This window comes from Paramormyrops kingsleyae, chromosome 2 (assembly GCF_048594095.1).
Source record: "Paramormyrops kingsleyae isolate MSU_618 chromosome 2, PKINGS_0.4, whole genome shotgun sequence".
Taxonomy (NCBI): Eukaryota; Metazoa; Chordata; class Actinopteri; order Osteoglossiformes; family Mormyridae; genus Paramormyrops; species Paramormyrops kingsleyae.
Genome location: NC_132798.1, coordinates 30,203,422 through 30,219,470, shown reverse-complemented (window position 1 = coordinate 30,219,470; position 16,049 = coordinate 30,203,422). Strand labels below are relative to the sequence as shown.

Sequence of the window (16,049 nt, the reverse complement as noted above, 5' to 3'; positions counted from 1 at the left end):
CGTAGGGTACAGCAGACCCACCTTGGGTATTCTACGCAGAAGTCAGCCTTTACACTGCATCAGTACAGCAGACCCACCTTGTCTGTGGAGTTCAAGTCAGCGCCATACTCCACCAGACATTCCACAATGTCCTGGAAACCCCTGGCAGCTGCAGTCAGGAGTGGGCTCTCCCCCTCCCGATTCCTCAAATTGACATCACAACCAGCGGCACACAGAGCTCCAGCCACGGAGAAGTAACCATGCCAAGCTGCGCAGTGAAGAGGGGTCTCTTCTTCCTGTCAGGTTTGCATCATCATGAATAAAGAGCGGACACATACACACGTTCTAATTCACCCACAGAAACTACACCCAAGAAGAACATAAAAAAGATCATTAAATATTCATAGATAAATACCTTGTCTGCTAGATTAGTTTTGGCATGTATGCTGCAGAGGTACTGGACCACATCCACGTTTCCATACCTTGCTGCCACATGAAGAGCTGTTTCTCCAGACTAGAAGGCAAGCATAGGACATGATATTTCATTTTTAAATCATTCTTTACACTTTCCTTAATTTACACAAATGAGGATCACAGGACGGTGTCAGACAGTAGTATTTGGGGTTAATGGCCTTGCTCAAGGACCCAATGATGACATCACTCTGCCATCTCAGACACATTTAGACATGTATATCAATTATACTGTGTATTGCTGGTATCTTGTCCATGGATGCATCTGCGTTATTACTGCCCCCTCCCCTCCCTACCAACACTAACCCAAATTAGTGATTGGACAATGGAGGGGGGAATTTGTATTATTGCACTAAACTTATCCGTGGCTCAACGTTTAAAGCTGGTTTGACTTGTATGCTGTAGGTTAACAGCAATACATTTTTATTTTTTATGGACAGAACTACACAAACTGACATCCCTGCTGTGTGGAAAAAAGAGCACACAAACACAAAAGATAGTCAGGTGCTTCTATCTTCAGGAAAGGCAGGTCATACATGTCAGCATGTGACTGTTTACCTTATCTTGAATATCCAGAGGACAGTTCTTTTCATGCAAGATTTTCAAGGTTTCCACATGCCCTTGCCTTGAAGCATAATAGACAGCATTTGCACCAGACTGAAATGAAAAAGCAATTTCATAGTGTAAATTATGAAATTTAGTTAGTAACTGATATCTGACATGGACAGTACATTTCTACATTAAACAGCAGCATATTTTATATTACATATATTTTATATAATTAAGAACACAGCAGTGTGCAAGTACAGACCTTGTCATGAGTGTTGATATCTGCTCCCTTTTTAACAAGCACATCAATAATTTGGATGTTTCCACAGCCTGCAGCAATGAGGAGAGGGGGTATCCCATGCTGAAAGGTAGGTGGTGTGTGTACACGTGACACTATTATTAAATGACAATATTTTGATGTAAACCTAATTTGACCAACTCAGAATATTTCAGGTACTAAACATCTTCCTGATAGCCGAACACTGCAGTCAAAAAATCTCCTCCAATGTATAAGCTCTTATAACCAGTAACACCATAAATATGATCACAGTTTCAGCAAAACACAGCGCTGCATGGTTACTATACTATCTACTCGAAAAATATACTAAAATTCCCTTCCTTCATATTTTCACTTCACTTCTGTACAGATAATGTTATGTACATGAAGAAGATTTAAGATTAAATAAAAAAAAAAAAAAAACTTCTTCCAACAGTTTGCTCTATTGTCGGTGTTAACTAATATTTTTAGAATTCCGATTTAAAATCACATATGATGCATTTCAAAACTGCAATTTTAGTCATTATCTTCAAACTAAATACATTTAATTTTTGGAAGCAGATTTAAAGGATTCATGATGTTCAGCACACTCGAATTCAGATAAAACCAAAGAATGATGTATTCCTACTTAATCTCTTAATCAAGAGAAACCTTAAGCCCATATTTACCTTGTTGGGCTGATTCACATCATAGCTTGTAAGTGATCCAAGGAGGTGCTGCAGACCTGGCACATTGTCGTCATTGATGGCATGAATGATTGCTTTCATCACAAAGCAATCTTCCTCATCCTGAGGACAGTGTACACACAGGTTATTTTATGAATCTGGCAACTGCACTTGTCATTAGACTAGGTCACAGAATGCTTGATGGCATGCATAGCAAAAATTATTTATGGCAAGAACAGACACAACAAGATCTTCAAAATAAAATTACAAAAACTTTGACAGAGTCAACATTATCATGACTAGTGTATGAGTGGCTTGTTCCACATATACCATTTCATGCTTTAGAGTAACATCATGCCTATATAAAACCACTATTAAATAACAGTTCAAAGACGAAAATGCTGTTTTTTCCTCCATGTTACAAAGTAGCCTTAAAAACAATTTGATGTTAGCTTCTAAACTTCTGCAACTGTACACAAGAAAGAACATAAGGGCTACAGTGAGAGTCATACACTCTTGTTAAGTGCCTTGGCAACTGTGTTGTGAATGTTACTATATAAACTAACCTTAATATATAGAAGTGAAGACCCAGCCTGCAGAAGCATGCATACTACATATAGCCCCAAGTGTGATACTACACACAGATTGGGAGAAGATAAACCTAGAAGCCTGTCATAGGCAACTGATGGGCATACACACACACATACACTTTTTTGTAATTTACCAGGGTGTCATCACTGCGTGCAACACTTATGTTGCTCCTGGAGAGGAAGGACCGAGACAGCCGATTACACAAAGAGATGAGGCGCACTGATTGCTGTATAAGAAAGAAGAAAAAACAGTAAAGAGAAGGGAAAACGGGAAAACTAAATTTGACTTTTTTTTCTTCATAGTGTCATTTTCCCTAATATCACAAACATATATTGAGAATGTTAAAACAACTACTATTAATGGACAATACATACAGAAGTCTTCAGAAATAATATCTTTATAAGCTGAGACAGGCTAATAAGCACCAAATGTCAAACTCTATCATTCCCTCATCTTAACAGCAAGATTAGTAGCTGTGGGTCTCAAACATGACATCACTAACATGACATTTAATCAGTGGTTTGAATAATATGAAACATACACCATTATCTCATGACGGTTTAAAACATAAACAGGACTCAGCATGAGGTTTATGAGTCATGTTGACAAGAAAAATTCCCAAAATACAATTTAAAAAAAGAAAAAAAAAAAAAAAAAACATTTCAGCAATCAATTTGCCAAACTTCATCATGGTAAATACTGATTGTTAAGTTATTAATAACCATGAATTCTGCACCAAAATGTCCATCTCCAGACTGATTAAGTTACCTTCCACTTTCTTCGTGCAGCAAACTTCTTAAACTTTTCCATATTTACAGCAGATTCCTTTCTGGTAAGTGCCTGCAGAGTATCCTTTGGCTAGACAATCACACAAAAACACATCTTTAATACTTATTAAATTCCAGTATAAGATACAGCTGTGGAAAAAATTAAGAGACCACTCTAGATTTTAAAATGAATCTGCATTTTTAAATCCTGGTTCAATCATGGTTCTGTTGGCAGAAGAGGCTATGCTGAGCAGAAGGTTGCTTCCAGGTTCAAAATTTCAAAGACAGCAGTACACAAGAATAATGTGAAGCAGGAGACACTGGGAACGACGAGAAACCAGTCAGGTAGAGGGCGGAAGTGACATTCTAATGCCAGAGATGACTGTTATCTTATCCGACAGTTTCTCATGAATCAGAGGATGATATCAAGTGACCTTTAGAAGGAATGGGAAACATTAAGTGCAGGTGTGAAGTGCACTGCTAGGACAGTTCATATCAGGCTCCTAGAAGTAGGACTGAAGTCCCATAAAGCAAGGAAGAAGCCCTTCACTAATGAGAAACACAGAAGAACCAGGCTGCAGTTCACAAAAAATATATATTATTCACAGACGCACAACCATAAATAGAGATAAAAGTGAAACAAAAAACAGTGCTGTAGCTTCTTAATATTTTCCATGCCTGTATTTTTCCAATACACACACAATTTTGAAAATGCATATACTGTGGAATAATGATTAAAAACAGATAAAAATATGAAACGCAAACTAGACAGACCTTAATCCAAGGGTGCTGTAAGCTTTCTTGAATTGACATTCTTTTTCTGAAAGATTACAAAAACAAAGCACTCATATCGACAGAAAAAAAGAGTTTAGAAGCATTTCTTAAAAATAGCATCATCTTAGTAAGAGCTAACTGATAATAGGCTGTATGTCTCCCATGTTTAGGATCTCATTTAATACACAAACACAGATTAAAACAAATTATTAAATGTGTTAATACATTTCTTTATTGTGTTAATTTACTTTTAGAGGTATAGATCTGCTTTAGTTTGATTAAGGTGTATTATAGCTATACTCATAAGACATAGCAAGGACATACTTGGGATCTTTTATCAGAAGTCTTTTGATGAAGTCTTTGGCCAGATTACTGGTGTTACTGAAGAACTCCTCAACAAATTCATAACTGACAGCAGAAACATTTGCCAGTGTCTCCTGTTTGTTGTCCCCCAGAAAAGGAGAGGCACCACTCAAACTGTCAAAAAGAACACAAGTCCAATTAAAGAACAAAATTCCAGTATTGTACAGGGTGTTTTTAAAACCAAAACACTGGAGACTGCAAAGGGATGATGAGATTAACACAACAAAATTAGTCAACTGAACAAGTGAAAAACAATTCTGTAGAAGTCACACATGTTTGTATTAATCTCATTGAGGTTTAGGGTTCATTCATTTCTAAGAGAAAAATCCTAATCCCAACTATGACGACCTTAACCTCTGCCCTCTAATCTTAACCATGGGAAATCAAATGGAATACAAGACTTTAGGCAGTTTTCATTATTTGATTGCATTTACAGACATATAATATTGAGCTTCCACTTAAAAAAAAAAAAACATTTTCAGATTATGACTAGTTGTACAGGTTTTTATTACATTGTGGGGATATTTGGTCCAGCGCCTTGTATTTTCTACCACTTATTGGCCGTACTGAGTAGGATCAATGCTAGAAAAGCTGCTAAACCAGATGGCATCCCTGGCCATGTGCACAGGACAACTCGCTGGGGTCATCGCTGACATTTACAACCAGTTCCAGATTGAAACAGTTGTCCCCACATGCTTCAAAGCAAGAACGATTGTTCCAGTGCCAAAAGCATTCCCTGTAAACACCCTAAATGGCTTCCATTCTGTAGCACGCACCCGCAGCCTCGAGAGGATGGTCCGCACTTGAGTGAAAACCTGTTTCCCCCTTACCAATTTGCCTACTGCCCCCAAGAGGTCAACGGAGAATGCCGTCTGTGTCACATTACGCTCCACTCTGACACAATAAGAACATCTATGTCAGGATGCTGTTTGTGGATGTCAAGCCAGTATTTAACACTAACATTCCATGCATACCGGTCTCCAAACTCATTAACCTTTGCATCATCACCTAACTCTGTAACTGGACTCTGGACTTTCTGGCCAACAGAACCCTGTCGCAGAGTACTGCAGTTCCACACAACTGTGTGTTAAGCCCTCTCCTCTACCCTTGTTCACCTACAACTTCATTGTTATGTATGAATCGAACATCACCAACAAGTTCACAAATGACAATCACAGTAGGGGGCCTAATCAGCACCCTACAACGAGAAGCTTCAACACCTGGTTGTGTGGTGCTCTGATAACCTGGCTATCAACACCAGGAAGACCAAGGATCTCATTGTGTACTTCAGGAGAGCTAGAGACTGCAGATACACCCCAATTCACATCAAAGAGGTGGAGAATCTTCAGCTTCCTGCTCCTGAGAACTTATCCTGACTATTAGTTCTACTACCCAGGTCAGAAAAAAAAATCTTTACAAAGTCCTTGCATAAGGCAAACGGTTAATATCACAGTCTTACAGTAGAGCCTGATAGCATATGAGAGAAATGTTAATATTAATGAGGGGGAATGATCTGCACTCCATGAAATGAAATAAATGCTGTCAGAATGACAATAATGTACTGTATTGCCTGGAAGGTCCTGTCATACCCACCCCCCAATCTAATTCCTACTCCTCATACACCATTAACCTCTACCATCTCTAGCCCCCCTACGCATTCTCCCCACCTCACCAAGAAATCTTTACTAAAAGCCCAACTATGGAATCCGGTTCACCAGATCCGAGCCTGTGACTGTCCTTTCATGTGCCACCTCTTTTCCTTTGTTTTCACTAGCATGGATCCGGTGCTCACTTGGTGCCTTTGAGAACCTGCCTGCACAGGAACGGAAACGTCAGTGGAAATGAGAGTAACATAAAAGGTCCATGAGTTCCATTTTGTTCAGATCAGTTTTGGATTTTAGGTTTTTATAAGCTGCCAAACCGAAAAACAAACAGTCTTTAAGGAGAGAAAAGTCTCTAGTTTTCAGATTATGACTAGTTGTACTCTGTCTATTGCCTCTATTCACTTCTGTCTCCTTAGAGGCTGTGCTTCCCCCCAGTCTGTGTGCGAGTGAGTTTATTCTCATTCGCCATTTTACCTCTGTCCTCTTAAGGATCACACAATAAAATGAGTCTGCTAAAAATTGAACTTTGCTGTCTGCCTCATGATCTCTTTGCCATCACAATATTTTATTTACTTGACCTGCAATATTTATAATTTATTATTAAATCTGGCCAGCAGATCGATCTTTATACAATCGATCAAATTCTTCGGCTACCTGGAAGATTTGGATGCAATAGCCTGTCCCACTTTTCCTGATGCTACAGTTCCAAATTTAGAGACCAGTTTTTCTGTGGTGCTGTGCTGAAACTTCTTTCTGATCTCAGGTCAGTTTTTAAAAAAAAAAATAAAAGTGAAAACGTGTGGAACCAGTTCCAGATCACAAAAAACCCCAGCACTGGCTCCGACAACGTGTTGGTAGAAGATACTACATAAGTTATACTACCTCAGTTTTGTCCTAAATTGTCTCAAAATAAATGCACAAAGAGCTTCATCTATATTGTTTCTGCTGAATTGTAAAAAAAAAAGCCATTAATACTTTGAGTTATGTTCACAAGTGTAACACGCAGTTACTCTTCTTTTTGCCAACACCAAGCGGCATTGCTTCAATATTGATGTGATTTGTCTAAAAATGTGATTTGTTCTCAAACTTCTTCTATACAAACCTGCGAAGTTTGAAAAATATCTGTAAAATACTTTTTGAGTTGTTGTGCTATCAAAATCAAGTGTCTGAGGCTGCCCTTCCCTTTGTAATCATTATCTTTTGCAGTTTTGGTACAATTAGTCTCATAATTTCATCAGTTTGAAAAAGATCCATCAAATGCCTTTTTTGCTGTTATGCTAAACAGATAAGCGTCTGCAGCAGCAACGGACCAGTCCCAAAACCACACGTATTCCCTCTCCAGGGAATACAAGTATTGCAAACATCCGGACAATGAAGCATGTTATGAGTTAGCTTAACCGGCATTTCTTGCCATCTGGAGATTTAAAGGGACACCAAATCAGATAACCGTGATAAAGGACAGATAAAGGTTCACCCTGACCTTGTGTGGGATAAAATGGATAAACAGATGTTATGAATTGTACTTACAGCACATATGTGATCACACCAATACTCCTGAAAGGAAAAAAGAAAAGCATTACGCATGAGAGGCAGAGAATAAAGATCTGATCTAAAATAGCTGAATTAATCCTTGGAAGCTCACCACATATCTGCTTCCAGGCCAAGGGGCTCATAGTTAACCACTTCTGGAGCTGCCACAGGAAAATGAACACATAAAAAGTGTTTAAAATAGTATGGATTGAAATAAAATATTCTAAATAATAGTGGTGGGGAAAAATATAAATGTTATGATTAATTGCAATCCTGGATTGACAATTTAGCATCGATTCACAATTTATGCCTTTTCCCTGTGACTTTCAAAATATTTTCACTGACTTTTACATGTATCGGTCCTCTAATCATATAGGTGGTGCTATTTTCTCTGTCACCAATAGGAGGGTTGCAACAGTACCGCGCAATTGTCTCACACCGCCATCTTGGTGCATGCTATGAGTATGTGAATGCAAGCAAGTCAAGTAGGGCTTTATTCTCACACCAATCATTTTCAGTACACTTCTTATGGCGACGAGAAATAACGTTACATAAAAGAGAAGTAAATAAAATGAAACAGAAAATATTTCACTGCATGTGACCTGCTGTCAGTTACAAGACTATTAATTATCTGTTTTTCAAACATCTTGTGTAAAAATGAGCCGAATGAAAGCGGCCAAAAGTCTGAAGATAAAATTTATTTATGATTTGGTATAAGACGTGCAGAGGGATGTGTGGATGAAATATTTTGGTGCATTCATGGGCAAGTACATTAATAAATTTCATGTTTATTATATACTGGTGGTGATTTTTCACCATCTTATTTTTGTCATGTAATGGATGACTTAAAGAATGACATTGCTTTACAATGGTAATGCCACAGCGCTGGGCCCTGTTGTCGTTTTTACAGCAGATCTGGTTTGACACACTGTAGTGTATGTTTAGCGACTGACCGTTAAACAGTCTCGAAATGGATTCCAATTGGACACTTGTGAAATGAAATAGAATTGAACTGTGAGGTCAGGGCCGATTCCCAGCCATAAACAATACCTGTGTGTTTCTCCAATAAAAAGATTCTGATTTGTTTTGATACATATCCAAGTTAAAATCCTTCTGAAAGATGGCGTGTGAGTTTTAGACTTGCCCATTTTTATTTTCAACTATCCTTTTCAGTCAGAATTCAGTATTCGTGCTTTGAGAGAGACAGCGTGGTTTTGTTTTTAAGGAACTACACTCATATGTTCCTCAAATAAGATTTTGGTATACAAGCTTTTGTTTAGTGGTTTTCACAGTTTGTTTCCAGTGACTCCGCATTTGAAATTCTGTGTTCCATTTAGAGCTTTTTATACATGTCTCCAAAGACGGAAAGCTGCTAGAGTATTTCATATCTAATTCCCATCAGACTGACATCAAATCAGAATCGTGGGTGTCTGGGTGTGTGTGTGTATATGTATGTGTATAATATGTATAATATATTATATGTGCATGCAGTGATAGGTAAGCTTCACATTTCTCTACCACACGTATCAATGACATTAAATTCAACATTTTATATATGGGAACAATGAAGCAAGGATATCTGCAGTAGAGGAAGACTGACCTACAAATTCCGGTGTTCCAAATATGCTTTTAAAATCATTGCCAAAATCGATCTTGTGAGCCAAGCCGAAGTCAATAAGCTTAATACGCGGGTGAGGTTCTGTCCGGTTCAGCAGCATAATGTTCTCCGGCTGCAGGAGGCAGGGTGGGAGTAATGAGGAAATGTCCACCAACACATGAAAATCACATGCAAAGTTAAAGGCACTGCTCTCTAGCAAGTCATGAATTCTGTGATTAGAATAATTGCGTTACGGTGCTATTTGCATATAATGTTAATCTTCCTGATCTATGAACGATAAATATTGGTGAAACAAAAAAAAGACAAAAAGTGAGGAGGAAATGAAAGAAATGACATATGCGCACTAGTTTTACATCTTACGCATAAAACGGGAAACATGCTAAACTGAAGTTAGAATTTGTGGCTAGTTACTTCACATTAAAGCATGACTGTGGGACATTATCAAAAGAATGTTGGCTTTGACCATGTTGTTTTTAGGTAAACCATGCAATCATACCTTTAAGTCAAAGTGGGCAATCTGTTTGGAGTGTAAGTAAAAGACACCATCCAGGATTTGCTTAAGGAATTCAGTGGCCTCCTCCTCTGTGAGGGACTCCTTCTCCGCCAGAAAGTCAAAGAGCTCTCCCCCAGCCACCCTGAGTTTGGAAGGGTAGGAGGAAATGGATACGGATATTGGCTACAATACATATTGAGATAAGCATGTCAAGAAAGTCAGTTGGGTTCTCTGGCTCTTCCAAACAAAGGTGGCTTGATGGACAGCAATTCAAACCTCAACTGGATCAAGTTCATTCAAAAGAACAGTAGGGCCACTTGATAGACTATTGCCTTAGTGGCCATGGAATCATATAAAACTCTGTCCCTGTGATCAGAAGATAACCAATCCAAATCACAGGGCTAGCGGACTGATGAAAACCTGCTAAATCGTAAAGAGTATTATTTGCTTTGAACAACCTAATATTTACTATATAAAATACACACACACACACACACACACACACACACACACACACACGCACACACACATATTATATATATACATATATATAGAAGTGGACAAATTTGTTGGTACCCTTACAGCTCATTGAAGCAATGCTTCATTATTCCTGAAAAGCGATTCAATTAAAAGTGATTTATGTCTTTAGTATGTGATAGAGTAAACCAATAAAATTGTGAAAAGAAATTATATGTTGTTTATTTAAAAGATATGCTAAAATAGTATGGACAGATTTGTTGGTACCCCAAAAGAGACTATTTATCTTTGCATTATAGGCATGTTTCAAACTGAACATGGACCAGAGAAAGCAAAGGAGAGAGCTGTCTGAGGAGCTCAGAAAGAGGATTGTGGGTAACCATGATAAAGGTAAAGGCTATAAGACCATCTCCAAGCAGCTTCATGTTCTGACCACAGTTGGCAATATTATTAAAAAGTATAAGGTTCATGGGACTGTAGCAAACCTCCCAGGACGTGGACACAAGATAAAATGCAACCCCAGGTTGATCAGAAAGACAGTGTGGATGGTAGAAAAAGAGCCAAGGAAACCATCCAAAACCATCTAAGTCGAGCTCCATGAAGGTGTCACTTTGATTGCACCATCCGTTGCATTTTGAACAATAATGGGCTCCATGGAAGAAGACCCAGGAGGACTCCACTACTGACAGAAAAACGTAAAAAAGCCAGAGTGGAATTTGCCAAAATGCATGTCGACAAGTTTCTGGGAGAATGTCCTTTGGACTGATGAGACAAAACTGGAGCTTTTTGGCCAGTCACATCAGTTCTATGTTTACAGAAGGAAAAATTAAGAAAAAAAGAGACACAATGAAGTATCAAGACTACCAAGGCATCCTGGAGCGAAACATACTGCCCAGTGTCAGAAAGCTAAAAAGCACCCAAGAATGGCTGAGAGAAAAAAAAAACAATCGGACTATTTTAAACGGCCCTCCATGACCCCAGATCTTAATCCTATTGAACATCTATGGAAAGATCCAAAAATTGCAGTGTGGAGACGCCACCCTTCAAACCTGAGGCAGCTTGAGCAGTTTGCTCAGGAAGATTGGGCCAAATTAACTGTTGGCAAATGCAGGCGTCTCATTGTGAAGTACAGAGGTCACTTGTTGGCAGTCATTGCTGCAAAAGGTGGTGCCACAAAATATTAAAGGTACCATCTTATTTATCCATGCGTTTGTTTAATTATATAAAATATTCAACTGAATCGATAATCAAAAGCAAAGTCTGATTTGTGTTAAATATGGAACAAACAATGAGATGCCATTAAACTTTTGTCAGTTTCAAGTTATTTCAGATATAGTTGTGTTTTTTTGTGGAAGGGGACTAACTACTGTAATTTGTCCACGTCTGTATATGTAGATTTTTAGTATAGCTCTTCATTACAGACCAATAGGTTAGTAATAGTACCTGTATTATGTATTAAACAAGTACATGGGGGTAGATGTGGTAACTACTGCAGTTGCAAGTTCATTCATAGGGGGGAAAAAAAGACCAACATGACTCATAAGCAGTTCCACTGGATAAACATGAATTTCCTTTCAGACCAATTCAGGTAAAAGAAAATATTATAAAAAATCATTTAAAAAAATAAAATAAAAGTATAATCGAGCACTGTGGCTGCACACCTCCAAAGCAGATAAATAAAAGAGAAGTAAAATAAGTTGAGTATTGACAATAAATGTCAAGTGTACCTTGCACAAAGACTAAAATGACCTTTCTTTAGAATTGCAGTTTGGGGCTTGGTTCAGGGCAGTATAATGACATTAATAAAGAACAAAAAAGTTCATTGATGAAGAGACAACAGCTTTAAAAGGAACAGGTACATTGTATGAGAAAGCTGTGCAATGCTTTTAGATATCTGAAATAAATGATCTTAAAGATTGTTTCTATCTATTTGACTTAAGGCAAAAAAACAGCTTTTCTCTTTCTTTTTTTTTTTAAAGAACGCAAAACCCATGTCTGCTAACAGTGTAACAAGTACAACTAGTTGGGCCACAAATCACTGTGCTGACCAGACTGGTTTTAGACAAGCCTTGGCAATAAAATATATAAAACTTCAAAAGCAAACACTGATAACTAAAAAAGGCACAGCAGTATTTTGTATTTCAAGGCAAAATACAAAACGACATGCAAAACAACTTCAGGTTATTGATAAAGTACGGTATATTAACAGCACAATTTTCAAACAAAACCCATTATTAAATCAATGCAATCATACATTTAAGAAATAATGGCTCAACAAGCCACTCATGCATCTTCCAACCAATTACTAAGGTAGCAGACACCAAGGGGAACACCATGCACAGGATGCCAGCCTAACTGCATGTCTGGGAGGAAACCAGAGAACCAAAAAAAGAAAAGGAAAAAAAAAAAAAACAGTTGGAATTAGAAGAACAAGTGTGGGGGTGGTATCTGAACCTCCAGCCCTGACAGCCAGGTAATAGTGCTGCATACTGAGCCGCCTTGCAGCCCCATGCAAGTTAACCCTGAAAAGAAAAATATATAATTCCAATGACATTTACAATGTTGTGCCAATTTGCCATACTTACAGTTCCAGGATGAGAATAACTTCATTCTTGTTCTCAAAGACATCATACAGTGTGATAACATTAGGGTGCTGAATTTCCTTCAGGATGCTAACTTCTCTTTCGATGTCCTCTCTCGTTACTCCACGCCGGCTGGATTTACTCCGGCACTTTCTGATGTATTTTGCTGCATATTCCACACCACTGCTCTTCTGCCAACATTTTTTAACCACAGCAAACTGGCCACTGAGCGGGAAAAAAAAACAAAACAAACAATGATGGTTGGAGAAAAACCATAACAAAGCAATTAATTTTACATGTGTAGCTACACATCAATATAAGTAACATTATCCTCATTTGCAAATAAAATAAATTCACTACTCCAGTAAAAGTAAAAGTTTCTGCCTGTTCCATTCTGTGATTTTTCTTTAATAAGAATTTGATTGCAAAAAAATCCTCCAGCTTTATAGTATTACATAGAAGTACTGTGCAAAGCCTTAGGCTGCCACTAAAAATTGTCTAAATTAGGTATTTGTTGGGTGGTAACAGTAACAGTAGACACCCAAGATATCAACAAGTTTATATTATTTACATTATATATACATGCATAATTAGAACATGCTATATCATGGGCAAAAGTATTGAGACACACCTCTTAATCACTGAATTCAGGTGTTTCATTCAGACCCATTGCCATAAGTGTATAAAATCAAGCACCTATCGACACAATCGGGTTTACAAACATTTGTTAAAGAACAGGTAGTCCTGAAGAGCTCAGTGAATTGAAGTGAGGTACTGTCATAGGATGCCACTTTTGTAAGTCAGTTTATGAAATTTCATCCATGCTAGATATTCCATGGTCAACAGTAAGTGGCATTATGCCAAAGAGGAAACATTTAGGAACAACTGAATCTCAACTATGAAGTGGTAGACCAGGGCAGCGTTGCCGAGTGTTGAAGAGCATAGTGCATAATAATCACCAACGCTCTGCTGACTCAATAACTGCAGAGCTCTAAACTTCCTCTAACATTTACCCCAGCACAAAAACTGTACTTTGGGAGCTTCACGTAATGGGCTCCCATGGTTGAGCAGCCGCATTCAGCCGTCACATCAGTAAGCATAATGTCCAGCGTCAGATGAAGCAGTGTAAAACACGCCACCACTGGACTCTGGAGCGGTGGAAATGTTGTGTGGAGTGACAAATCACCTTCCTCTGTCTGGCAGTCTGATAGACGAGTCTGGGTTTGGCAGATATCAGGCGAATGTTACCTGCCTGACATTGTGCCAACTATGAAGTTTAGTGGAGGAGGGAAAATGGTATAAGGTTGTTCTTCAGGGGTTGGGCTAGGCCCCTTATTTCCAGTGAAGAGAACTCTTAATGTACATACTAAAAGACATTTTTGGACAATTCTATGCTTCCAACTTTGTGTGAACAGTTTCAGGAAGGCCCTTTATGTTCCAGCATGACTGTGCCCCAGTGCACAAAGCAAGGTCAGTAAGACAATGATTACGTGTGTTTGATGTGGAAGAACTTGACTGGCCTGAATTCCACCCCATCAAACACCTTTGGGACGAGCTAGAATGGAGATCGTAAGCCAGGCCTTATGTCCAACATTAGTGCCTGACCTCACAAATACTAATACCTTGTTGCACACTTGCTCAGAATACTGTGTGGATCTCAAAAACCACATATGAACATGTTAGGACCACTCTTCTCTTCAAAGTCCAGTTTACTTCATAATATTTCATAATTTGTGTTGCAATTAAAGTCTTTATGTTCTTTTAATTTCAAGGCCAAAGGCAATATTGCAGTCTCCAGAAAGCCAAACAAAACATACATAAAAACATAAACTTTCTACATGTGTTATACTTTTACAAGTAAAAGTTACAATCCAGAATGCATGTAAATAATTCATATACAAGAATTCATAAAACAATAATATATAGAAATATCTAAGTACATTACCATACAAGTATATGACATCTGTCTCATCAACACCTACAGTAGTAGGCTACTTCCAATAAAACTGGAAAGATTTAAACATTTTATCTAGATTTGTGTTATTTGATCTTAAAATTGCAACAGTAGTTCCTGCTTGGGGAAAATGGTTAAGGCATCAATAGGCATAATATTAATATACCCAATAGGTTAATGACAATTGCTCTAGATTCAAAACACTGTCATTGTGTTTTGTTTGCTGGATTCACGTGTTTGTGGGAATGACTGAATACAAGCTACCACCATGCTTTTTTTTCGAAAAGGGTGTCTGTGGATTCCATTTAGGTTCACAATGCAAATTAAAGTCCATGTTGCACATTTTGTTTCCTGCCACAATCATTGAGGGTGTGTCCATTCTGGTTATTACAACACTGCATTATTTTTATCATAAAAAGTGCAACTCTCATATTTTGTAATGACAACTGCAATATGTAATAATTAATTACAATATGCGGGGAAATTTGTTACACATCACATTCAAGCCATCTATAACGAAATGCAGCACATTTCAAAATATGGGTGTTACTTCATTATTACATAAACCCCCACCCCCAGGTCAGGTCAGGTTGGGGAGCATGCGCTGATGCAGCTTGTTGCCGCACCCACCACACGGCGAAACTCCTCGGGATCCTGGCTGGAAACTCCCCAGGCAGACACATGGTCCAGTAAGTAAATGGTCATCCATCTGCCGCAGTAAGGTGTTATGTGGGCGACGCCTCGGCCTGGTTCAGTAGCTCGGGTCCTCAGCAATGAGGATCCTGCGAGCCGGATCACCCTCAGGGAAACGCGCCACATGGCCGTAGTGCCATAATTGATGCTCCCTCACAATGCAGGTAATGTGCCTCATTGGGCCTCATTGTGACTCCCCTAGCAACTGCTCGTTCAACAGTGGTACCCAAGGATTCTCTGAAGAGACACAGTACAGGAGTCGTCCAGTCTTCATCTCAGCTCATTGGATAGTGTTCATGTCTCACAGCCATGCAGCAAGAGAGAGCAGAGACTCTAAATACTTGGACTTTCATCCTCTTGCAAAGACATCTGGAGCACCACACACCCCTTTCCAATTACCTCATGACCCCCCATGCTCTCCCAATCAGTCTGCTGACTTCATAGTAAGAGTCACCAGACACATGAATGTCACTGCCAAGGTAAGCGAATCTCTCTGCGAGGTCGGCATTCTCCCCGCAGACAGACACACTACTGATGGCTGTGCCTAAGAAGTCATTAAAGGCCTGGATCTTGGTCTTTATCCAGGCCACCCACAATCCCAAACACTCAGACTCCTTGCTCAGCCTCTCGAGAGCCACGATCAGATCCTCCATTGACTCCGC

General features: G+C 38.8%; 1 protein-coding gene across 5 annotated transcripts in view; it reads right to left on the bottom strand.

Moving 5' to 3' along the window:
- Positions 1–16,049, bottom strand: part of LOC111848585 (death-associated protein kinase 1-like) — a 41,453-nt gene that overhangs the window by 15,430 nt on the left and 9,974 nt on the right. For all 5 annotated transcript variants that reach the window (XM_023820728.2, XM_023820725.2, XM_023820727.2 and 2 more), the window contains exons 3-16: positions 12,744–12,965; positions 9,685–9,823; positions 9,171–9,300; positions 7,683–7,731; positions 7,568–7,594; positions 4,398–4,550; positions 4,074–4,119; positions 3,301–3,390; positions 2,666–2,758; positions 1,945–2,064; positions 1,262–1,360; positions 1,009–1,107; positions 395–493; positions 78–275 (exon numbers count right to left, since the gene is read on the bottom strand). In XM_023820728.2, coding sequence (XP_023676496.1) covers positions 78–275; positions 395–493; positions 1,009–1,107; positions 1,262–1,360; positions 1,945–2,064; positions 2,666–2,758; positions 3,301–3,390; positions 4,074–4,119; positions 4,398–4,550; positions 7,568–7,594; positions 7,683–7,731; positions 9,171–9,300; positions 9,685–9,823; positions 12,744–12,965 — 1,564 coding nt within the window. The remainder of the gene's footprint in view (positions 1–77; positions 276–394; positions 494–1,008; positions 1,108–1,261; positions 1,361–1,944; positions 2,065–2,665; positions 2,759–3,300; positions 3,391–4,073; positions 4,120–4,397; positions 4,551–7,567; positions 7,595–7,682; positions 7,732–9,170; positions 9,301–9,684; positions 9,824–12,743; positions 12,966–16,049) is intronic.